Source organism: Bipolaris oryzae, assembly GCF_000523455.1.
Source record: "Bipolaris oryzae ATCC 44560 unplaced genomic scaffold scaffold_14, whole genome shotgun sequence".
NCBI lineage: Eukaryota > Fungi > Ascomycota > Dothideomycetes > Pleosporales > Pleosporaceae > Bipolaris > Bipolaris oryzae.
The window spans coordinates 114,204-138,141 of NW_006911290.1; the positions used below are offsets into that span (position 1 = coordinate 114,204).

Consider the following 23,938-nt stretch of genomic DNA (forward strand, 5'->3'; position numbering starts at 1 on the left):
TTCTTGGGCTGGCAACGAGAAATGGGAAACGAGGAAGAGAAGGGAGAAAGGATTCAGTGTACATATTTACTACAGTCCGACGTACATACATACCATCAACGGAACAAGACGACTTGCACCACTTTACTGGTCAAAGTTCTTGACTGCAGGCATCATGCCCAAACCTTTGCCTTCCTGCTGCTTTTGGCCTTCGCCTTCAATCACGCCGCCTGCTTTCCTTTCATTGACATGCTTCCTGAGTAGACTAAGAATCTCACTGCCCTTCCACCTGGTAGGAACAGGCCTGTACGCAGGCTTGAAAGTGCCTACAGTCTGCGCCCATTCGCCCTCTCCAGGATCTCTCTTGCGCTCGTCCTTTTCTGGCAACTTGGTCTGCGTCGCCGCATCCAAGCCCTGTGCGTTGGAGGTAGACAAGGCCGAACCACCCCCCTCGGCTGTCTCGTGCGATGTGGGAGTGGGTTCTTGCGTCGCCCAGTAGTAAATGTCCCAATCGTTTTCGTCGAGGAAAGTGTCATATTGCTGCATGAGAGAAGGAGACATAGTGGCGAGATGAGCATCGGCGAAGGTGCTGAGCAGGAGGTCACTCTCTAGTGTTCCCCTTTTGCGGCTCTGGTCTACTTGACGTTAGTCGACATTTCCAATAATGCATCGTGGTGCCTTGAACATGAGAAAGCATCATGTGAAGCACGAGCCGGGGAATCGTAGGAACCGACATAATAATCTTGCACGCATCGTATTCGCGTCCTCGCCCGTCCGCTTCAGTGGCTCAACCTTGAACTTGGCGCCTTCCATCTCGCCAACACCCAGCTCGCTGTTGGTTCCACTCACATCTTGAGCCTTGCTATTCTGTGTGCCACCAGTCATGCGCTCAGTGTTCTCGGGTGAAGAGTCCTTTGGCGCAAACTTGTCGTCCACTTGAGTAATCAACTCTGGTGGAGCAGAGTCTTTGCCAACAGAGGGCATCTTGTTGGCAATGGTCGAGGTGGAGTTGGTCAAGTGTGGGTTCAGAGGCTTCTCAATCTGGTACTTGCGGTAGGTTTCCGAGGTGTCGTTTGTGCGCTTGTTGAGCGCGTCAAACTCGCCATTGCGGAGTGGAGCGATGCTGAAAGTGCGGCATTGAGTGCGCTGGAGCGACAAAAGAGCTCGCGAAGAGAGGGTGATAATTCTGGAAGACACCATTGTAATGTGTATCGAAAGAGTACGTGGAGGAGCGTCAATTGCACTTTACAGTGGAGAGGTAGTGAGGTGGGTTACCGAGGACGATGGAAAACGTCACTGGTCCGAGCTCTTGGATTACTAACGCGAAAATGATCCCTGCTGATCGGTTCAGAGAGTCTATTACTCTTATACATCGCCCAATAGCATGTCTCCATCAGAATTCGGCATTTACTCTGATGATTTCGTTAATGACACTTATGCGATCGCTGTTCAGGGTATCTCTACTCGAAATCATGTCTTTTAAAATTAAGCGTAAGTCTTGGCTAAACCCAAATGCATGCCGAAATTTATCGGCATATTAAAGTTACCGGCACTCTACCTGGATAGTGAATTTCACATTGTGAGTTGCTTCATGTAGGGCAACACACTCTACACCAGCACTTCGAATTCGGCAGAGACAACCTGTGAGAAACATGTGCAGGTACAAATATACTATGCATGCGGTTTGTGGGTTTAAACGTCTGCCCGTTTTAGCCGATGCATAGTAACGAAGCTTTTGCCTGACCAGCGACAATATCACAGAGCTGTCCTCGACAACACGGCAATACCCGCTGGAAACTCAACAATACGAAGTCCATTGATCTCTTATTATATCGCTGAAAGTACATATCGACAAACTCAACCTAAATCCCACCAGTCGGATCGAGTGCCAGCATCTTGAAGTTGATCGGCGATCCAGTGCACACACACACACATGTGAACGGAAAATGCAACTCTAAGTTCTAGACTCTCAGCACTGAGAGTGTTATTTCGAGCAGCTTCATGCATCGCCCCCCGACCCCTCAGCGTTCCAGACCCAGCTGAGCTCAGCTGTTACCGCTGTTAGTGCAGCCACACCCTTGTGACGGGACATGGTGTATGCGTACAGGATCAGGAGTTGATACATTGGTTGCATTTCTCAGTTCAGGCCCCTGATTTGCTCCTGGGCCGAAAAAGTAGCCTTTTCCGGATAGGTGCCGCGGATGTGGTGGTCGTTACCAAACACCCACCCACACCTCTGTGCAAGCGAAACGCGCACCCTCTCTAAGCGAGGTCACGATCTAGAGTTGGCTGCGGTTGAAACCCTATTGACTCCTTCGCTTCCACGGAGTTTCCCATCACCATATTGTATGAAGCTGATGGTTTCAGTGTTGTGTGCATTAGGTAACTGAACAAGGAGGGGGTGAAGAGCGGTGGCAAACATGAGTTTAGGGGATGACCATGTGAAAAACGGCGGTGGTAGACTTCGACCATGCTACCGGCGCATACGTGCCCAAGGAGATGGAGACGAGTCCGCCATCGGCCTCCGCGGGCGAACTCTTCAGCCACGTAAACGACACTATGGCATGACTCTCCGATCAACGTGCGAAAACCACCAGTCGGTTATTTTGTTATCCTGCACAAAAACTTCCTTCTTTTACACCTCAACGGTCTCGAGGCTCAGATTTCCTCGGAGATGTCGTCGCGAGCTGAGGAGCTGCAGGTCCTGCCGACCCATCAGTCCTTTTTCAAGAGAAAAGAAACGACAGAATGGAAAGTCGCAACACTTCTGGTCGTAACAGCTTCGGGTATGCCGTTATGCACGTTCGAGAACGGCTACTTTGTTTTGCCGGTTACCATCTCGATGACTGCGAATGCGAACATGGCATGATGTTTGAGCGTTTTGTTGACAACAAAAGCATCTCAGCATACTTACCCGAGTATTCATAATTGCTTCCTGCTCGCTTGGAAGCGCTGCCTAGTGCACGGGTACCTTGCATTCGTCTGCTGCGCAACGATATCGTATGATGATGCGTCCAGGTACCGGTAGATTAGTGTGTATCATTATTGTGGGAAAAGCCAGGGAATTTCGTGGCTGTTTTTTTAGAGCTGTCAGGCGTAATGGATAGATGATGGATTCGACAATTTATTGGAAGTAGAGCAATGAATGCAAGGTGCATTGTACACAAGTGCTGCTGATGGACTGAATCGATTACAAAAAAATATAGAAAACGATGAAGTCCAGAAACACCAACCAAGAACAGAGACGTTCAGTAGCGTATCCCAAGACTGTATTTGTCAGTGAATGGACCATCAATAGCCATACAAAGATATCTTGAGAACATGTATGGCTCTCCCGTGACTCAGTTTGTTTCTCAATGCAGGGTGCAATACACAATCATGCTTTTCATCTTGTCCATCTCCTAATCATTGGATCCGATCCAGGTTCACATTTATATCGACCATGCAGATGCGATATTCATCCCTTTGACAACTTCCCATACCAAGTATCAGATGTACTTTAGTAGCCAAACCCAAAATCACCTAACCCAATCAAGCATGCATATAACTCGAGAATCAGGGTGTTTTACATGCTATGGGATTCCTGGAGTCTGGTCCCCTAAAACCCTCATAAACGTGGACGTAAACGACCCTAGGATCGGCGAGCGGGTCAGGCCGTCGCTGGAAATGACATCCAGCAAGTTCACTAAAAAGAAATCATGTGATGACGTGAGGAAATGAGAAAACCTGGCTTGGTTACCGTTAGGGCGAGGACTGCTTGCAATGCAGTATACATCTCGTGACATGGTAAAGACTCAGAGACCGGCTCTCTTGAGGTATTGATTTTATGACCCAACTGTTCCTTGAGGCTTTCTCTTCGATGAGTACTGCTTCAAAGGTCGTTTACAGTATCAAGATCACTGCTGCCGTTTGCAGTTCATGCTAGCCTTTCTCACTAACCATAAATGTTTTAGTGCGCCCGAACTGAGGAACGACTCGTCATCCGTCCCCTCAGAACTCTTTCAACACCTCATCACACTACGAGTCTACACACACCCATGAAGAAAAACCTGTTTCCTATACTTTAGCCGTTTGTGCTGACAATTTTGAGATGCGATTCTCACATCATGACTTCGATATTTGCATCCGCTGACGTCAAATACTGTCTCACATTTCTCAGGCCTACCACTCGATTGGTGGCCGTCATCGGGGCATCACTCATCTGGCTGTCGATTAAATGTAACCCCCATAGTATTATCACTATTCAGACTGCTATTCTGGAGAGATATGCCAACATAGCTCGAAAACCATATATCGAGTGGCAAGACAGATGCTCCATTCAAGAACCGAGTCTGCGATATTGAGTCTGCTACAGCTGGCGGTTTTCACAGAATAGCATCGGTGTACCACATGGGAGTCTTTTCTATATCCAAGCAGGTTGGTAGAATCGCCACCATGCATTCTGTTCTCTAGTAGAAGATGCTCCTCAGGAAAATTAGATTTTACTAGTAATGTATGTGTGGCCGAAGCATTCATTGGTTCGTATGAGAGACTCGAGCAATGGGACTGTGGCATGTTCCGTATTTTCTAAGTATGTCCATGTGGCTGACCTAGACAGAAAATCATAAGTCAGTTGCCCCCTGAAGTCCCATCCCAACTCGTTACTGTACATTTGCCGCGGTTGCCGCGCGCTATCGCCACAACGGATTGCTTACAGCAAAACCTCCCTAATCAGCTTTTGCCACTGGGTGACTGTGGCTGATTGTGACATGACCGAACTACGGTTTCACCATGCTACTGGGACGCGAAAGGCGCCGACTTTGGCGCCGCGCTCGCGTAGGTATCGCGTCTTTCGGAGGCCGAATTGGCATATGTCTTTCGGTAAGCTTAACTACTAATCCATCTATATCAAGTTAGCCACTTCGGTATTGCTCTTCACATGTGTCCCCCGGATGAATTCCTGGCGCTGCATGAGCGTCGTTCTGCACTGATTACCAATCGACAACATACTACACCGACATCATGGAAGACCTGATCCAAGAGAGCCGATTCTACCCCTCACAATAGCCGTGATAGAGACTGTTGACGTAGGGTAGCTATAACCAGCCAGCTGGTGTTCCAACTTCGGTGACATGTAAGGTCGTTTGAGGCTATTGAGGCCGTCTAATCTTTGACACAATCCCCATAAACAGGTTGCCCCGCTCCCGATGCCGCGTGCTCGATTGCGGCCTTTTCTTGCCGAATGCTGGGAATACACGGCATAGCGCGAGGCAAACTCAGGACATGATAGTGGCGCTTATTACCGGTTGGTGTGGCTTATTAAAGTCAGGCGGTAGCAGGCAGCCGATAGGCAAATGAGTGCCGCCAAACTGGGTCCTCAAGTAGAGAGGAGCCTACGCAAGTGCAAGTATCCACAAAGCTTATTATAAAAAGGGACTGTTGGTGGGGCTGCCGTCCTCCCCAGGGGCTAACAAGCACTCGGTAATGTGGATCAGCGTTGATACCCCAGCGTCAGATTCACGATGGCATTCGAATACAATAAACATTAAACCGATCGACCTAAGCCGCTTCGAGTCTGAAAAGACGAGCACATCAGAGAGGTCCAATGGGTTGCAAGATTAACTCTCGGAACAGGCTGTCTATAGATTAGACTCGACATACAAATCAAGTGGAGTGATTCTACTACGGACTCCATAATCTAGCTAAATTACCCTCCTGAGACACTCCTGAATTCATGAGGATATGCAGGGGCTTGGGTTACCTCTCCACGTAAGTTGCGCTATAGTAACAGTTGGTCTTTCTGAAAATCTTGCAATTTCTATCAAGATGGAACATTATCGTCCAATCACAATTAAACGCGCGCGCCAAGATGAAGAGAGTTTCTTTGAAGAGTGTACACGTAGTTTGGACGGCCCGGAAGTGTGAACCTTGGTACAGTCGAGTCGGCCGCGACACGAACTCTGTGTGTTAGCTGCCTAAGTTAACAGCGCACGTGAATTGGCTGGATAGCCCCGCTTTTTGCCGGTCAATCGACCAGTCAACATAAGTGTATTTTGGTGCTGAAATGGAGTGAATTACTGCTAATTTAACGGCCTGTGGTTCTGTTCGACCCACATAAGATGACTAACCGGCTGGCTCAGTACGCAGTGCCTAAGACGATTAGCCCCGATCACTATGAGGATAACACGGCATAATCACCCGCACCGAGGATGACACTACGGGATAAGCACCTAACAGAACTATCCGCATGTCCTTGGCGCTGCCTAAAGCTTCCAACATTGGGTCACCATAGGCTCACGAGTGCCAGCACGGGCCGCGGAAGACGGGACTCTGCAGCGCAGAAGCGAGGCGGGAGTTATGTTCTTGTCTCAATACCACACGCTGTCCTGGATCCGATCTGTGATGAATTCGGCAAAGGTCAGACCACTTGACTCAAGCGATGTAAGAACACTGCGAGCCACAGCCATGGGGTAACTGTCATCGCAAGCCCACTCTGTCACAACCCCACACCTGTCAGCTCGTTCCAAGTTAGGATCAGCTCTCGGAGAGCCCGAAAAGTACCCCACAGCTATGACCCATCGTGCCTCGAAACAAAAGCCAGGCGGGTAGGGGTAAGCGACACCCGCATGGCCTATGCACGTGGATGCTGCCAGTATGGACCAGGTTCAATGGGCACGTCAGCCGTAGGAAATCCAGATCCGCGGTTGATAGTCCCTTTCAAGTCGCCGCGGTAAGACAGGTTATTGGCGACGGAACCGTTGGACCGCAGAGCTAGCCCTTTTTGTCTGTCGAGAGACTTTGGTACACTGTCAACTTGAGGACACACTAGGGGTATCATCATATTCATTTCAGCCTGATTGTGTACAAGGCGCTTAGGAGCTATGCATGTGCACGCTATCCACTTTGCAACTTCTCCTCAATCCCACACTGCCTAGCGGGTAGAGTGGATTGTAGCCGCTTGAGACAAGGCTACGATGCGAAAAGGTTGTTCAATTAGCGCACGCCTGCCTGCTTCCTTGTATGCGCTGTCGCTAACCAGCTATGCACACCATGAACGTACATCGGGATCATCGATCGGCACCGGGAACATACTCGCTTAATATACTTACCGTGGAGGGAGATCGACACAAGCGACTTAAGCGATGATGAGATCTTGGGACTCGCCATCATGATGGTGCAATCATCATAGCATGACACGCAGGGACCGTCGGTGTGGCAGTGATGTAGCTTCTCAGTAACGATGGTAAGCTGAGGTGATGCAATGCATTAGCTTCATAAGTGATATGACACTCGTTGGAAACGAGAGGCACTGTGGCTAAGGGGTTTGAGGCGGGGACGTTTGGGGCGTAGCGAGTGGGTGTGGCCAGCACGTTGGGCAAAGAAATGTTCATTGCAGGGAACTTCAGGCACCACTGCCTTGCACACGATGACGCTGGATGGTCCGATACTCAGGTGATGCTGATGATGCTGACGATGCTGATGGTAAACTACAGGGGAAACCTCTTACGACGAGATTACCATACCTTTGGCCTACAGTCTTTGTGACACACTGGACGACGACGGTCTTGCTGAGTAAGAGACCATTTCTTTCATCGTCTTGCAACCGTTCAACAAAGGTACCTATCCGCCCTCGATTATTGCCACTATCAGGCTGGCTGCTCGCCCCACTGCCCCAGATACCGGATCCAGAGTGTCCAGCAATCCCAATTTAGCCTCGCTTGGGAGAGGAGGAGACGCCTATCTTTTTTGGCGAGAGCAGCGGAAGCAGCCTGCCTGCTCCCCCCTTCGCCCCCACTCCCACCCCCCTCAACAGCCTACCAGCCTGGTGAGGAGAGACAAGACGCTTTGCTTTTTCCCTTTGTTGGCAGCAATCGGGACCGCACTAGCGATGAAAGGTGGGGACATTGACGTGCTTGGCTCCACTCATATCTCCCCTGTTTAGTGGCAGCGCAAAAAGGAATGAGAACCACGCGAAAGAGGATTAGGTGTCGATCATACGGCTAGCAGACCACACCCGGGAGTGGTTGCTGTGGATCCTGGATTCCCTAGTGTACCTTGCAGTTGCCAGAAGCCGTGTCTTTTCTTCTTTTTCGCTGGGTATGGTTGTTTCCTTTTACGCGTGTTCGTTTGGGTGGAGGGCTTACCCTGAGTTACGTGCAGGTGGTGCGGTGCCTATGTCGCGAAAGATTATTTTCAGGGGCCGGGGGTGTGGGTGCGGGTGAAGGGGGGTAGGGTCCTTTTCAGGCTGACGATCAATTTTTTTATATAGGAGTGTGAATTCCCGCGGAATTGAACATCATCACAGCTACAACTACAACTACAACTTCAAAAGCCTACATCTCTACACTCGAGCTCGATCAACCTTCACACAAACACATCCACATACCTACAACTCTTTTGTACAACCATACGATAGAGTCATACTTCAACACTACCAACAACAACAACCACAATCAATCCCATCCCATCTACATTTGAGATCACCAAGTACTACTACTCGCCGTAGTACCTAAAAACAACAACCACAACCATATCACCCACTGCCAACTCACCACCTTCCAAAATGGCTCCCCGACCTTGGACTGTCCTTCCTCCCTGCCCAGGCCCCCCACCAACCCGACCCCTCCCACCAATCCCCACCCAATAGACGAACCCCCCCGCCATTTCAACCATGCGAATTGAAACAACCACGCCCGGGGAAGTCAAACGATGCAAGTCAAGGACCAATACAAAGGAGGCCAATTTCGAGAGCGAAACCAAATGAGCATCAGAGGGGCTCTGATTTTTTTTTCCAACACCACCACCACCATCAACAACAACAACAAACATCAAGCATGTGCGATCATGCGAGAATGATAAGATGATTTACTTTTTTTTTTTCGTTTTGTCTGGAATTTTATTGCGAATATACCAGTAGCTGCTATGCTACAACTACGCGCTTTGTGGTTTTTTTTTTCCTTTCTTTCTTAATTTCGATTCTTGGGGAGGCAAGGAACCAACGAGGAAAGAGGGAGTGTTTTTGTTATCATTCTAATATCCGGACCTCTTGAGTCTGGATATCTTTTTGTGAAGTAGGAATGAAAGAGAGAGAGAGAAGGATTGGAGAGTTTTGAAGTAAAAAGTGTAGTGGTGCAGACGAAGTCTTTTGAGTTTTTTTGATCTTCTTAGTTTTAATCCGAGTTTTCAATCAAACTATCAACATTTTCAAACATGCATACTTCTTCCTTTGGATTTGTGAAAAAAAAGGTGACGCTCAATGCCCATGGCACACACAAATAGTACAATTGTAAATAATGAGCATATGTACATGCATACACGGTGACACAGAAGAAAATGTGCAGGTGCAAAAAAGGGGACCTTGTTCGTGCATAGTGAGGAACAGGTACCCGCTACACCATCTTTCATCCCACCCATTTTCGCGTTCGCCAACTTAAGCACATGGATGCCATACCTTTCTTCAAGCGAACTCGCCTACTTGCCACCAGCAAACACAAGGCCATTATCATGCCTGACCTTGTGCATGATGGCTAGTGTATCCCTTGAATGCTTCTCCAATCGGCTCAATTCCACATGGTCCTTTTCTTCGATACACCTAGCGAACTCCCTCGCTTCTTCAATCAGATTGAGTTTTTCGGGCGTCTTGACACCAAGGATATCCTCTCTTGTCTTCTTCTTGGGATCCCACAGGGTAACCTTGTTGATATCGGTAATAGTCGGTACAATAAGTGTGCCCTTTTCCCCATAAATCTCAGACGGCGCGTTAGAATTGTAAATCTTCGAGTGGCAGAGATGTACGGTGAAGTTGGGGTACGTCAGGATCAGGCGGCCGGCGCCATCCGCTCCCGTGGCAATCTTGACGGGCCAGTACTGCGAATCAAGGGGGGCACCGAAGAGATCGACGGCAGCTGCGACGCAGTATACGCCAAGGTCGACTAATGCACCACCGCCCATGTCGAGGTTGAAGATGTTGGGAACCTCGCCCTGCAGAACCTTTTCGTACCGGCTGCTGTACTGGGCAAAATTGATTGAGGCGCCATACAGCGGGCCTATGTCAGCAATCTTTTGCTTCAGTAGCTTGAAATTTGCTTCTTGAATGTGGCGGAACGCCTCGACAAGGATGACGTTGTTTTCTTTTGCAAGCGAAAAGAGATTGTCGAGTTCGGAAACAGTGCTGCAGCTGGGCTTCTCTAGAATGACATTCTTTCCCGAGGCAAGGAATAGCTTGGCTTGTTCGTAGTGCAGGATGTTGGGGCTAGCAATGTAGATGGTGTCGATCTTGTCACCGCTGGCAAGGGCATTGAGGTCCGTGTAGCAGGCGATGTTGTTGGCAGTATATTTAAAGGCAAACTCCTTTGCAGTCTCTTCTTTCCGCGAATAGACGGCTGTGAGGCTGTATTTGCCAGTTGCGTGGGCGGCCTCGACAAACGAGTGGGTGATCCAGTTTGTTCCAATGATTCCAAGGTTGATCATTTTGGCGGCTGTGATGTGAGTGCAGATGTAGCAGAGTGACAATGAGCCCAGACGAGAATATAAATATATAGGCGACTTCAGTGATATGTCAGCATGCAAGACTTTTCTGTTGGGTGGGTTGGTGTTTGAGGGGCAGTCGCGTCCGAGTGACCCCACTAGGTAGCTGGATGTGATGTGATGTGATGTCATTGGTCGACTGTTGTAGTTTCCCAAAACGGAAGTACTAGCTCGTAGAAAAGTGTACTTGTGCACATGAGGAGATGCATAAGTGCTAACAATGATTTGTGAGAATATATTGTTATTACTAAGGCGTGCTTCACATGGGTCGAGTTGACTAATACGCTCGATCTCTTCATGTGTAAAACCAAAGCTCCTACCAAGGAGGGTATCATCTGCTGACAGTTGTCTCGTATCGTGGAAACATGTCATGCTATATATGTGTGAGACCAAATTCACAACCCTATCCCATTCGATGAAACGAGACTCATGGGACGTTGGGCGATCGTAATGTAAAAAACAAGCAAGAAAGACGCGGATCTGTCCGCTACCACATGGGCAATAAAAAAACAAAAAAACACGGCAGAGCAAAACACCAAAACTCCACGCGCTGACAAATGAGTGCTTTGAAGATGCAATAATGCTTGCAATAACGCCAGGTAACCCTTGTTGATATGCTGCTTTCATGATTAGTCCTCCCAAATGGTCTCGAGGTCCAGGTCTCCTCGTCGTTCGGCTCCACAGACACTCCATCTCTTTCTAGAATCTCGCTTGCCAAAGCCCATGCTGCTGCGCCCACGGCCTTCAGGGCCATCCAAGCTAGACCTCCTTGCATCTCCACCGTCCTCGCGATCAGCGGCGGCTTTTAGTTTTGCGATGCGGTCAGCCTCGATTGCTTCTTCCTCGGCATCTGGACTGTCCTCGATGGTTTCGAGAGACGAGATGGAGGGGCTGCGGGAGCGCATAGACGTGGGGGTAGAAGGGACGGACGAAGATGCTAACGAGGCAGGATAGTTCTCGTTGAACTTTGCCGGAGCAAAGAGAGGCGAAGAAGCAGTCGAGGTGGGTGTGCTAGCAAAAGGATTGCTGGTAGGTGGGTGGCCAAAGGGAATGGAGACGTGGTAGAGGGGCGAGACTGGACGTCGTCGTCGGGAGAGTGAAGGGGTGTTGCTGTAGAGATTGGAGACGGTGGTGCCGACTCTGGGCTTAAGCTCGAGCTCTGCGTCTTCGGAAATGTCACAGACGCTTGGTGCGCCGTCAAAGGAGCCCATGGAGACTGGACGGGTGGTGAGTGGGCGGGAGTCGAGCGCGCGGGGGCTGCGCGTTCGCTTTGGCGAGGGCAGAGGGGACGTGGGCCTGGCGAGCTGTATTGGGCTGGATGAAAGCACAAAGTTGGAGGCGGGTTGCATGACAGTCGGTAGCGAGTGGGCTCGTGCCATGGGTATGGCCGATCCGCTGCGCGAGCGGAGGTGAGAGCGCGCATAGGACAGTGTGCTCGGTTGATGCGTCGAGAGGGAAGCGATGGTGTCTGGCTGAGGGTCCGTTTGCGAGCGGGGAGTCGAGGGGCGGCGAGAGGTCATGGTGGAGTCGGAGGTGTTTGCGAGCTGGCGTGGCATGGTGGTGCTTTCTCCCATGGTGGATGGCGTGCCGTCGAGTATAAGGCGTGGTTGGAGGGCCGAGGATGAGGCGGCTGGGCTGGTTGTAGTAGTAGTGGTAGTAGTAGTAGTGGTGGTGGTAGTGGTGGTGTCGGTGGTAGCAGCAGGGAGAGAGCAGAGAGGGAGAGCTACAGGGCCGTCGTGAGGATGGTAGTTGGCATCAGGCGGCGGCGAAGGGAGGCTTGGGGTAGTCATGGCGGCGGTCTGCGCGTATACATAGTCTTGGTAGTCTCGCGAAGCCTTTGGCACGCGGCGACGGCGAAACTAAGAAGCGCAGGGGGTAGTGCAGTGCTCGTGTCGTTCTGGGCCGTGTGCCAACCGCCCGACGCACAATGCACCTTTGGGCGTTTCAGCCGCCGGGAATTGACTGCGTTGACACGAGCGCAGGGCGCACGATGCCGAGTTGTTTGATGCGAAAGCGGTCACATAGGCGGGCGACACTTGTAGAGGGAGATGGGTGATGTCGTGGAGCTGAGGACGGAGGAGCAGTGTGCGAGGAGGAGCAGTGTGCGAGGAGGAGCGTCGCGATACCGTGGGCGGCTGCGATGGGCGGAGAGGCCGGCTAGGCGGTGGTACCTGCCGCCGGGACCGCCGCTATTGAATCTGGGGCAGGTAGGCTGCGAGCTGCGAGCAAGCAACTACCCGCCGCCCTCATGCATGCATCCTCACCTACTTACTCACATATATTGATTGCATTCACTGCACAGCCTCATCGCATATCGCTCTCGTCACAACACCATCTCCTGGCAATTTGCTGGAATCAAACAAAAGTCGCGTGGGCATGTGAGTGTGTGTGTGTGCAGCCGCCATGGTGATCCCTGACCAGTCCATAGAGTAGACGGGCTGCTCTCAGGCTAGACAGACCCTGAATGGGTGCCTGCATTCGACCTAGGCCAACGTCTTCGACAGGCCGCGACAGGCCAATCACGCCCCCGACCACCGCCAACCCCGGCATGGCCATGGACGGATGCCGCATGGAACTTCATATGGACTGGTCTGTATACGTATGTACCTACATAAGTATCAACGCTGGACTTACATGTGCACATGCAAATGTATCCACTCCACCATTGGCCCTCGTCACACCTCGACTGTAGCAGTGCCGAGGTCTGGGGCTTTGACTGCAACAACAAGAGCAGCAGCAACAACATCACCAACAAGATCAACCACAACACCCACTGATGACGGAGCTAAGACCTCCGCTACACCGGTGAACCTCCATGTAAACAGTGCACGGCCCTCGTTTTTTTCCTTCTCACACCGCAATCCCACCCTTGGTCGCAGCACTGAGACGCGTCGCGCACCTTACCAAACCGCAACATGCACCAGCTTCTTGACCTTCTCCTGCATACCACATACATACGTCTCCACCTCCCGACTACCCCGACCCAACTTCCCCTCCCTATCCATTCGGCTTGCTCAACATCGCCTTCTTGCCGCTGCGCATGCACATACAGGTCCAAGTACTGACTGATATGCATCCTTAGCTCCGCACACTGACTAGCCGCACCCACTCCATTGGCGGTGTAGCTGAAAAAAAATCGTTATACTCTCGCATCTCCCCTGGCTAAGCCGGAACTCTGCTTCCCACTCCTGTCCTTTTCCCCCCGCAAGGTTTATCCCAAAAGCTAAATTTGACAAGTGAGGCCAAACCATCTCCTACTACGGCGCCAACACCCATTCTGCTTTGTGCCCCGACCCGGAGGCATTGACCTGTACATTTATAGTAAATGTGGCGTCAGATCGTCAAGGCGGCGCATCCCGAGCTAGCTAGCCAGCCTTGCCTGTCTGTCTCGCCATAGTCAAATCGATAATCGATAATCGATAATCAATATACCCAGGCTCCACGTTATGGGGACCGCAGTCATCGATTATGCTCTCCCACTTGGCCGAGTTAACGCCCACTTTGAACTTCATGCTCGGCCTCGGCATATGCTCGATGCTAGCGCGCGCACGTTGGCTCCATCGTCCCAACACCCCGCTTGCCTGCAGCACTCACCATCGTCTCCCCACTCTCGGACGGGCGCTCCGGTGCGTTTGCTTTGACCAACAAAAGGCTCGCTGTTCACAGTTCTTTTTGCCGCGTCTTGGTCATTTATCACACTAGCCCAATCAAGCAAGCGCCTTGGCACGTGCAGGTCATTCCTTCGGCACGCCTACTTTTCACAAGTTATCAAGACATCCTGCTATCACGCTTCATGTTCAGATGCCCAAATCTTAAAAGGCCCCGTACAAGCCTATTTTTTGCCTAGCTAGGCTATAGCTGTATACAGACGAGTCTATATAGCGCTTGTACCGCACCGCACTCGATCCTCGGTGCACCATATGTGCCTCTTTAAATCCCTCTACTCTTCATCAAATCATTTCGTCGAGATACTTCTCTTCATAATATTTGGGAAACTCAGCATTCGTGGGCAGATATTCAATTCATGTGGTCTTTGGATTGTATCGCATCAATGCAGCAAAAGAACATAAAAACACGCTTTGCAAAGACGGTACTCGCACGTCATTTCCTGCCTAAGCTCCATCGGTCATATGCCCCAGAGCTACCACGCGGTTAAACATAATCACATAAGCCGCGAATAGTCGGAACGCTTAACCCTGCTACGCACGACAAGATTGCTGGGGTTTCCAAGTAACCTCGGGCTAACTTGCGGTAGAAAAACGTACTAACAACTTGCAACCACCTGTGTAAACTCCGGTACACGGAGTGCGCAATATGAGAACGGGTCGATGTTATTGCGAGGATCGGAAGATCGCTACTTTGAGGTCATAGTCGTCATCCTAAGCAAGGGTTTGCCCCACACCATTCCCCACACTCCACAACCCGAACATTACCCCGACCGACCTTATCCGAGGTTTGCCTTTTTCCAGATTCCAAAAGGTAGGCAAACATGGCTAGGCTTGCTCGTTTCCCTGTACTTTTCCCATGTACTGTTACATCGTGGCTGGTCACTGGACTCGTATAATGACGCCGTCAAATAGACTGGCTAAGTACATCCCCGCAATCTAACCCCAGGCCCTCACATCTGCCGGTGACACGTATAAGAACCACGATGCATACCGTCAATATGGGTAACGCTTTTGTACATAGGCACTATGAGACCTCGGAATCTCTTGGTCTGCGGAGCTGTGGCTCTTGGCCAGCAAGTCTACGTCCCCGCCCAAGGGCCAGTCTCGAGACCGCAATGTGCCGCGAATAACAGCTACGCAACTGCGCTTCCCGTATACAGCTTCCGGGAGTTCAGTCTCACGCAGACTGAAACCGTTCGTACAGCCACCTCAATTCCCTCGCCAACAGCTACAACGATTTATGCACCACCCTACCAATCTCTCAGCAGCCTTGTGCCCGATCTGGCAACGACACAATGGGGAAACTGGTATCCTGGATCCAACGCTACTGCTACAGACACTGCCAGTCCATACGGAAACGCTTCCTGGTCTGCTCTCTGGGCAACAGTTCCCTGGGTAAATTTTACTCGAGGCATCTACTCTACTACTGTGTCGCCAACTCCAGTACCAACTAGTGAGCTTATCTTGCCTCCACCTGAGCCTCTGGTTCCCCAGAGTTGCTACTATTTCCCAGCCGACTTTATGCTCGGTGTTGCCGCATCAGCAGTCCAAATTGAGGGTGCTATCGCCGACGAGGGTCGGACGCCAGCCCACAACGATGTTGCCAGCCTTAACAACCCAGGCCAATCGCCAAACTGGGTAGCCAATGAAAACTACTATCTCTATAAGCAAGATATTGAGCGTATCGCATCAATGGGCGTAAAGTACTACCGCTTCTCTATTCCCTGGACACGTATCCTACCTTTTATTCTCCCGGGTACACCGGTCAACGAGCCAGGCCTTGCGCATTATGACGAGCTCATCGACTTTGTGCTGGAAAAAGGCATGCTGCCGGCTATCGTCATCTACCACAACGATAGTCCATTCCAATTCTTCTCCAACATCAGCAGCGTGTTCATCAAGCCAGGTACTGGCGGAATTGGCTACCTGGACAGTTGCTTCCAGTGCAGCTACAAGAACGTGACATGGGAAGATGCATTTGTCAACTATGGCAAGATCCTCATGACGCATTTTGCCGACCGCGTCCCTATCTGGTGGTCTTACAACGAGCCGCTCCTCGGCTCTAGAAATGGAAAGTCTGTTGATTCTGTCATCAAATCGCACGCCAGACTATACCACTTTTACAAGGAAGAAATTGGCGGTAAAGGTAAATTCTCCTTTACCCTCAGTGACAACTTCGGCGTTCCCCGTGATCCAAACAACCCCGCCGACGTCGACGCCGCCAACCACTTCAACGAGTTCCAACTCGCTACCTTCGCCAACCCCATCTTCCTCGGAAAAGACTACCCAGAAGCCTTCAAAATGAGCATCGCAGACTACGTGCCCCTCAGTAAATCCGACCTCGACTACATCAACGGCACCTCAGACTTCTTCTCGATCCAGCCCTACACCGCCACCGTCGTCAGCCCGCCACCCAACGACACCATCGCCGACTGCGCCGCAAACATTACTCATCCCTTACGCCCTTACTGCGTAACCCAAAGCCAACAAACCACCACAGGATGGAACTTTGGCTACCGTAGCCAATCCTACGTCTACATCACCCCTTCCTACTTCCGCACCTACCTCTCCTACCTCTACAATACCTGGCGCCACCCCGTCGCCGTAACCGAATTCGGTTTTCCCGTCTTCGCCGAGGCCCAAAAGACGCAAGCTGACCAGGAATTCGACAGCCCCCGCTCCCAATACTACCAGACCTACCTCAACGAGGGTCTCAAAGCTATTTGGGAGGATGGCGTAGAGTTTATAGGTGCATTTGCTTGGAGCTGGGCAGATAACTGGGAGTTTGGCGACTACAATCAGCAGTTTGGCATTCAGACTGTCAATAGAACGACGCAGGTGAGGAGGTATAAGAAGAGTTTTTTCGACTTTGTCGATTTTATCGAGAGTAGGCGGCAGAAGGCTTGAAATGGCTTTTTCTTTTGCCGGGAAAGAAAATCGTAAAAAAGGAAAAGAGAGAGAGAGAGAAAAAGGGGGGGTGGATTAGAATAGTGACAGTGCTCTTAGAGTACTAATACAAAATTTACATTGTTGTTGATGTTGCAGTATCAGAGAGAGAGTTCGTCGGATGCAGACCAGACTGATATATGTCACGTGATCCATCTGATCTTTTGATCCGTCTAATGTCATCAGATGGGAGTGAACGTTAGATTAGGTGAAGGCTGGGATGAATCAAATGTGAAATTCCTCGATTTTTTTTTCTTTGTTCTGCTTTACACGAGTCTTGCTTTGGAATACCCTCCAACTCGTTAAATTAACGCTCACCGATCGCATGCTAGGACGAACCTGAATCACATTGGTACTTGTGCGCAAATAATTTGGTCATTACGGCCCAGCAATGCGTTGCCAAGGAAAAATTCACAGCAAGGAAGTAGGGAAGCATATATGAGAGAAAATTAGTCGCCGCCAATGATCATTTCATGCAAGCAATCATTGGTTCTATTGGACTAGGGATAGCGGCAAGGCGAGGAACAAATAATTCGCAACTGAATCACTAACATCACACTGGGGCAACAGAATATCCATAATGGTTCAGAGATAATTTCTCAATTCGATTCGTTTGGTATATAAACCCCTGCGCACATCTAATGCCAAGAACACATACGCCATGCTCTCTACAAGAACACCTCAAGGTTGAACTCTAGCGTGCTGACAGGGTATCTGTAGTCATGATTAGCACATACCACTTTGAGAAAAAAGTGCGGCCATCAAAAAACTTACGGAAGCTCAAACTTTTGCAGTACACTCGGGTGCAAGATACCGAAGACACCAACGGTGTGGTTCTTACCACCGAGGTTCACCTTGATAGCTGCTGCGTGACCAGGAAGGAAAGTAGCATCTACAGTCGTATCAGCGCACATTCAAAAAAAATAAACATTTTCCCACATCTGCACTTACCATCAACCTCTTCTATCCAGTAACCCTGGAGCTGCTCATTCTTCAACCCATCTTCCCGTGTCAGAAAGGCGGATCGAAGCATGAGCATCAGCCTGTCCAGCAGACCATGTACTTGCTCAAACCCGCTAGTCTTGCCCATGTAGGCCGCCGCAAAGTGTCGCTCGTTCTTGCTTTTCCTCTCCTGCTCCAAGTCAACAAGCCCGATATCGCTGACCTCGAAAATCTTCATGGGAACTGAGTGGTGCTTGTTTGAGTTGATCGTCTTCAGTAAACCAGGTAATAGTGACGTTCGTACAATCTGATATTCAGCAGTCTTGGGGTTTGCAAGCTTTACTGCCGTCTTTCCGTCGTCTTTCCGGTTCAGCCACTCAAAGTTCTCCTCGTGTGAACAGAGAATAAGAGGCATGACTTCTGTCCATCCTGCAGATGCCGATTCCAATCGCACAATGTCACCGAGCTTGTTGATCGGCAATGGTGCTGAAACAGCAGCAGTCTTGTTCGGGTAAACTCGTGGCAACTTGTTGAAGCCGTAAGCGATGGCATAATCCTCCATTATGTCGGCCTGGTGCAGAATATCCGCTCGAGTAATCGGTACCGAGACATCAAGAATGTTCTTATCTGACTTTGATGGCGAGACATCGTGACCCATGCGCGACAAAAGCTTGCAAATTTCTTCGGGTGACAGGTCCAGGCCAGTGACCTGATTCAAGTAGTCAACCTCTGCTTGCGTCTGCCTTGGCGACAAGTCTGGCGATTCTCTCGACTCGCCATTGTGTGGTGAATTGATCTTGATTGGCTCTATCGATTCAGCGTATCCAGCGAACATGGCTACGAGTATGTGGCAGACAATCTCAACCTTAGTCTTGTCGGTGGCAGTGATCTCGATGAACACATTCTTCGTATCCAAAGTAATCTTACTATGGTTGCCGTTGATGATAGGAGGTAGTGAGAGAACGGTTCTGTTCGAATCGTAAATGACGGGGTATACGGGTGAGTCGCGGATGATATGCAGGAAACGGCCGAGATGCTTGTCTTTCTGCTTCATGTTAGAGAAAAAGTAAAAAAGCGGCTAGGTAAGAGACACGAACATCGTAAAACTCCATAAGCTCCTTGGCGTTCATCTCCTTAGTCTGGTTCAAGGGGACGAACTTGATCTGCTCTGGTGGTAGCGCTTCATAGGAGAAGGGACCCTTGATTGCTGTCACGCATTAGCCACTGCATTCAATACCCTGAGATACACTACCTACTATCCAAATCGTGTGTTCCTATGGATACCAGCGTCCTCTGGCGTGCCAAGTTTGAGTGTAGCTTGTCTTGTAGGGCAATGAAGGATTCGTAGCGTTCTTTTGTGAAAGTGATGCCTCTTAGAATGACACCTGAACAAAGCTCTCGTATTTGCTTGGTCTACGCACAGTCAGAAACAATCTTCTTATGAAGTTATACGGTGTTTGTTGGCCCAAGTCTGACATACCTCGGGCTTGATATCCAGAACCTCCAACTCTCCACTCTTCGGCGGTGTCAGAGTCCACTTGGGCAGCTTTTGTTGTTCCAGGAAGACCTTCAAGTTCATGGCAATACCCTCGAAGCATAGCATATCATATCGGTTGGCCGGGATTTCAATCTTGAGCTGTGGTGGTTGCGCCAGATCTTCGGGCTTTGTGCTTTCGCTCGTGTCCTCGTCCAACTCGATACCAAATTCGAAACATAGCTCGTCAAACTCTTGCGTCGTGTATGTTCGGCCCAACTCCTTGAAGAGAGCAGCCTTGTCCACGGCGATGGTCGGCATTTTGGAGACTTCAGACGCGGTCTGATGTGAATGGAGGGGTAGTTGGAGGGGTAGTTGCGCGCGGGGAGCGACTCGTCAAGATTGTGGGGAGTCAACTATTCGCAGAGTCTTTTGCGCTAGTTGCCTGTGAAGGATCCGTGCTAAGAAGGACCTTGGATTTCGCGAAGTGCTCAATTGGCCGGCTGCGGTTGCGGCGTAAATTATTTGGTATGACTCCAAGCGTCGAGAGCACCTGTCGGAGGTGTGTCGGACCGGATCAGGCACTAATCTCAATTAAGTAACCAGGCCTCAGACTATCACTCTCCATGCGTCAGGCTGTCACTTGGCGCACTAGTTTCAAAAGGCATTGTTATACATATTGAAGTACTATATGGCCAACTATGGTTCGTCTCCAGATCCGCGATTTTCTGATATGCCGCTATATGCAACCTGAACCGCTCAGACGCCGTCAATGCCAATGGGACTCCTCCAGCGCAACCACCCAATTAATATCCACTTCTCAGTGCCTTTGAGATCTTGTATGGCTTCCCATGTGATACTCGTCCACATCTCAGGACTCCTGATATATAAATTCCCAATTCGAAGAAAGCCGTTTTGACAACCAAAGCAAGAGTATGTATGTCGGCAGCCTGTGATCTCATGCCAGCACGCGACCTGGCGATTGAAATGAAGGTACAAAAGAAGCTGCTCCTAGGTCAGTGCAGAACCGGCAGTGCCTTTTTGACACTGCGCAGCATAATATGACGACACAGTCATCATAAGCCGAGTCTAAGAATGATGGTACATGTGTGTTTAATCCTTCCAGTCCCATACTTGCTTGAGGAAGTGCGCCATGTTGACCTTCTTGGACTTCATCTCAGCCATCCACGGATGCTCGAGCATCCGCCAAGGTGTGGCTCTTCGAGGGCAATCTTTCTCAAGACTAGAAATTGTAAGCGGATATCATACTTTTGGGGGGGGGGGGGCGAAACATGTACGTACCAGCACTCGATGAAGTACTTGAAGTTTTCTGTCCACTTGATGCCATTTTCAGGCTCGTCCTTTAGCTTGGGGATGGGCTGCCGCACAATGTACGTGAGCAGATCGATGAGGCCAGCACGAGGGTTCATCTCAGTGCCATCTGCTGGGAAGGGAAATCGATGTTGGGCGACCTCAAGAAGAGTCACACCTAAGCTCCACACGTCACTGGTAATGGTGTAGCTCTGTCCGGTAATGCGCTCTGGTGCCATGTAGTATGATGTTCCAATGAAGGTGTTGGCATCGCCCTTTGTTCCAAACTCTCCGGATACACCAAAATCACATAGCTTGACTTGCCCGTTCCGACATAGTAGAATGTTGCTGGGCTTGATGTCTCGATGGATGATGCGATGAGAGTGGAGATATGTCAGGCCATTCAGAACACCTTCAGCAACCTTGCCTAGGACCTTCTCGCCTGTTCGGCCTCCAAGCTTTTTGACTTCGCGATATACCGCGTCTAGCGAACCACCCTCGCAAAACTCCATGGCGATGCTGATAGTTCCCGTGCTGTCGTCCATAAAGGCACCGTAGTAGCGGCAAATGTGGTCACTAGCACAGTTCTTATTAAAGGACAGTTCTCGTACGATTTGTTTCTTGACGTCAGGGTCGGGGTTTGTGGTGATGATCTGGAACAGATGTTAGCAACGCAAGGTGCGGCAAAATGAAAATGACGCACCTTTAGAGCAAATGTAGTCTTGCCGCCCTTGAGTATGCACTTGGTGACGGCTCCTCCAGCACCTTCGCCCAAACTGCCCTTTTCCTCTATCAGACCCCTTGCACTCGCTGCTCGCCATGCCGCATCATCGAGATCGTCAACCTCCAATGGCCGCCCCTTCTCCGCAGCCATGGCGTCCAGATCTGGCAATGGCTGACTGCTACCGACACGCTCCATGGATTGTGCACCCTCGCTGTTTCCTTGTGATATGGCAGAAATAGGGTCTTTCTGCAGGCCTGGAAAGCCCAATGCATGGTATGAAGAAGCCGAGCTGGTGATTGGCATTTCACCGAAGCTGCCAGACCTCGAATGGGCGCTGGCATCGCTCGAGCCCGAGCCCGAGGCGGAGAGGCCTGGGCCGATTTGTAGTGGTGGTAGGCCGCGGGGTCCCTGCCTGCCCTCGTGCGGCGCATTGTTGGAGCCCATGGGAGTCATGATGTTGAGCTTGGGTGGCTGAGGGCGCGACTGTGTGATGTTTCCGTTTGCATCGTTTGTGACGGGACGTTGGTTTGGCGAGGGTGGTATGGAGAGACCGAGAGATGGCGGGCCTCTTCTTCCGGGGCGTGCGCCGGGGATGGGCGGGCGAAGGAGGGGCGCGGGGGCCGACATGTTTGGCTGTGATTGCGGCGAAGGGCCGTTGGTGGACGACTGCATCTACGTTGCCTTGCTGCCACCGAAGAGGGACGCTGGCAGCTTGGACCGGGGCGATATGATGGGTGTTGTTGAGGGTGGACGTGGAGGGTATTCGGTCCCAGCCGAGTGGGTCGCTGCACACAGCCGAGGTGGGCAGGCGGTTCGCTGGGCCTTTTTGAGGGAGAAGGCGAACGACAAGGGAAGAGAGAACGAGGGGCGTTGGGGCCAAAGAGTGAAGCTCTGGTTGAGAGTCGAGGGAGAGGAAGGCCGGGTCTGGGCACGAGTGACGTTGGCGGCCACGAGTCACTAATGCCAGGTGCGGGCGCGACTGACGGCAGGCGGCAGGCGCGAGTGGGCTCGGGTCAGGCCTTGCTCAGGAGGCTTTTTTTTTCTGTGCGGCGGGAGAGGGGCGAGAGGAGAAGAGAGGAGGACCAGGTCCAGGCCGGGGAGACGTCGGGGCTGCTTTGCTGGGAGCGCCAGAGGCTGCGGGTCCTTTGGGTTTCAAAAGTCGAGTGTGCTGGAGGGGCTCGGGACGGCGACTGTGGCGGAGGGTGGGCTAGGCGCGTGCGCGCGAGGCTTGCCGGGAAGCTCTCTGGGCGGATCTTCAGCGGTTCGAGGCTCGTTTGACGCCTCTCCAGCCTTCATTTGACGCGTCGACTAGCTGCACTCGAACCGACGGCAATGTGGCCCAGCGGCACAAAAGCAACCAAGCAAGCGGGCGTGTGAGGGGGCAACAGGTGAGGCCAGCGAATGTGCGAGTGAGTGAGTGTGTGAGTGAGTGGGTGGGTGGGTGGGTGTGCACAAGGTCAAAGAAATTGCGGCCTTGTCGAGCGGGGGAAATGCCACGGGACTGACTGAACGAGAAGGATGGCTGCTGTCGAGTGTTTCCGCAAGCGCTGAGAGGACGTCCGTCTTTATCACTGGTCCCGGATCTTGTTTCATATTCCACTCGCAAAGCCAAAGAGTCGTCGTAGTCGATGCGCTGGTTGGTTTCCGCGTCTACGCTGCCGCCCTGGCCATGCACCTTTCTCGAAATACATTTCCCGTCTGCACTAGCAGCAACCGTCTGACTATGTCTACACCCTCAGGAACCAGCTCCTGGCTCCTGTCCCTGGCGGCGCACGCGACAGGACCCTTACTGCGCTGCCACCCTGCCTGTATCCCGACCGTCTGATCATGTTTAGTAGCGCCCAAGGCCGCCGTGTGGCTGACGTTGGACTTCTCTGTTGGCTCAACCATCGGACCTACCGCAATCACCAACATGGCTATACTTGACCTTTCCCATCCTACATATTGCATCGACACAGCAGAAGCCTGTGTCTGCATCCTGGCCCACCCCAAGCGCTACCCTAGCTTGCCGTGCCCTACCCGACCCTTCTTCCGCCTTGGCCCTCGTGCCACCTGCAGCGCAACAGGCACACCATGAGCATGAGCAACCGCATGTCGCTCTTCCAGCAAACGCTGCATCGCCAATCCCAGGCCCGTTGCAAAAAGGATGCGACCCATCTCAACGGGGCCGCGGGTCCGGGCGCTTGCGATAGCTGCCCCCCGCTAATGACTAAGTGCATGGGCTCGAGGGACCGATGGCAGAGCCCCGCTGCATAAAGATCTATCAATAGTAACACGACCTCCCGACTAAACACCTGTCCAACGTCGTCATGATGGCCCAAAATCCCTCGCCCTCGTCCTAGCGGGCTGTGCACACGGTCAAGAATAGATATTTTCAATAAACTCAAA

The 23,938-nt window shown here is 51.2% G+C and overlaps 6 protein-coding genes across 6 annotated transcripts; 1 reads left to right on the forward strand and 5 right to left on the reverse strand.

Annotated features, from left to right (window-relative positions):
• Nucleotides 1–123: 123 nt before the first annotated feature.
• On the reverse strand, nucleotides 124–1,179 carry COCMIDRAFT_84785 (uncharacterized protein; the record flags this gene model as incomplete). Its single annotated transcript, XM_007685926.1, has 2 exons — nucleotides 124–614; nucleotides 729–1,179. 2 exons carry the CDS (start codon nucleotides 1,177–1,179, stop codon nucleotides 124–126), a joined length of 942 nt encoding a protein of 313 aa, XP_007684116.1.
• An 8,250-nt stretch (nucleotides 1,180–9,429) lies between these two features.
• On the reverse strand, nucleotides 9,430–10,428 carry COCMIDRAFT_22959 (uncharacterized protein; the record flags this gene model as incomplete). Its single annotated transcript, XM_007685870.1, has 1 exon — nucleotides 9,430–10,428. The coding sequence occupies one exon, from the start codon at nucleotides 10,426–10,428 to the stop codon at nucleotides 9,430–9,432; it is 999 nt and encodes a 332-aa protein (XP_007684060.1).
• A 686-nt stretch (nucleotides 10,429–11,114) lies between these two features.
• COCMIDRAFT_22960 (uncharacterized protein) lies at nucleotides 11,115–12,275 on the reverse strand (the record flags this gene model as incomplete). The annotated part of the gene is made up of 1 exon (XM_007685871.1): nucleotides 11,115–12,275. The coding sequence occupies one exon, from the start codon at nucleotides 12,273–12,275 to the stop codon at nucleotides 11,115–11,117; it is 1,161 nt and encodes a 386-aa protein (XP_007684061.1).
• A 2,904-nt stretch (nucleotides 12,276–15,179) lies between these two features.
• COCMIDRAFT_84826 (glycoside hydrolase family 1 protein) lies at nucleotides 15,180–17,060 on the forward strand (the record flags this gene model as incomplete). The annotated part of the gene is made up of 1 exon (XM_007685927.1): nucleotides 15,180–17,060. The coding sequence occupies one exon, from the start codon at nucleotides 15,180–15,182 to the stop codon at nucleotides 17,058–17,060; it is 1,881 nt and encodes a 626-aa protein (XP_007684117.1).
• A 707-nt stretch (nucleotides 17,061–17,767) lies between these two features.
• COCMIDRAFT_33229 (uncharacterized protein) lies at nucleotides 17,768–19,836 on the reverse strand (the record flags this gene model as incomplete). Its single annotated transcript, XM_007685890.1, has 6 exons — nucleotides 17,768–17,813; nucleotides 17,874–17,991; nucleotides 18,051–19,086; nucleotides 19,139–19,248; nucleotides 19,298–19,454; nucleotides 19,522–19,836. The coding sequence occupies 6 exons, from the start codon at nucleotides 19,834–19,836 to the stop codon at nucleotides 17,768–17,770; spliced, it is 1,782 nt and encodes a 593-aa protein (XP_007684080.1).
• A 792-nt stretch (nucleotides 19,837–20,628) lies between these two features.
• COCMIDRAFT_84874 (uncharacterized protein) lies at nucleotides 20,629–22,177 on the reverse strand (the record flags this gene model as incomplete). The annotated part of the gene is made up of 3 exons (XM_007685928.1): nucleotides 20,629–20,758; nucleotides 20,818–21,479; nucleotides 21,530–22,177. 3 exons carry the CDS (start codon nucleotides 22,175–22,177, stop codon nucleotides 20,629–20,631), a joined length of 1,440 nt encoding a protein of 479 aa, XP_007684118.1.
• Between the last annotated feature and the right edge of the window lie 1,761 nt (nucleotides 22,178–23,938).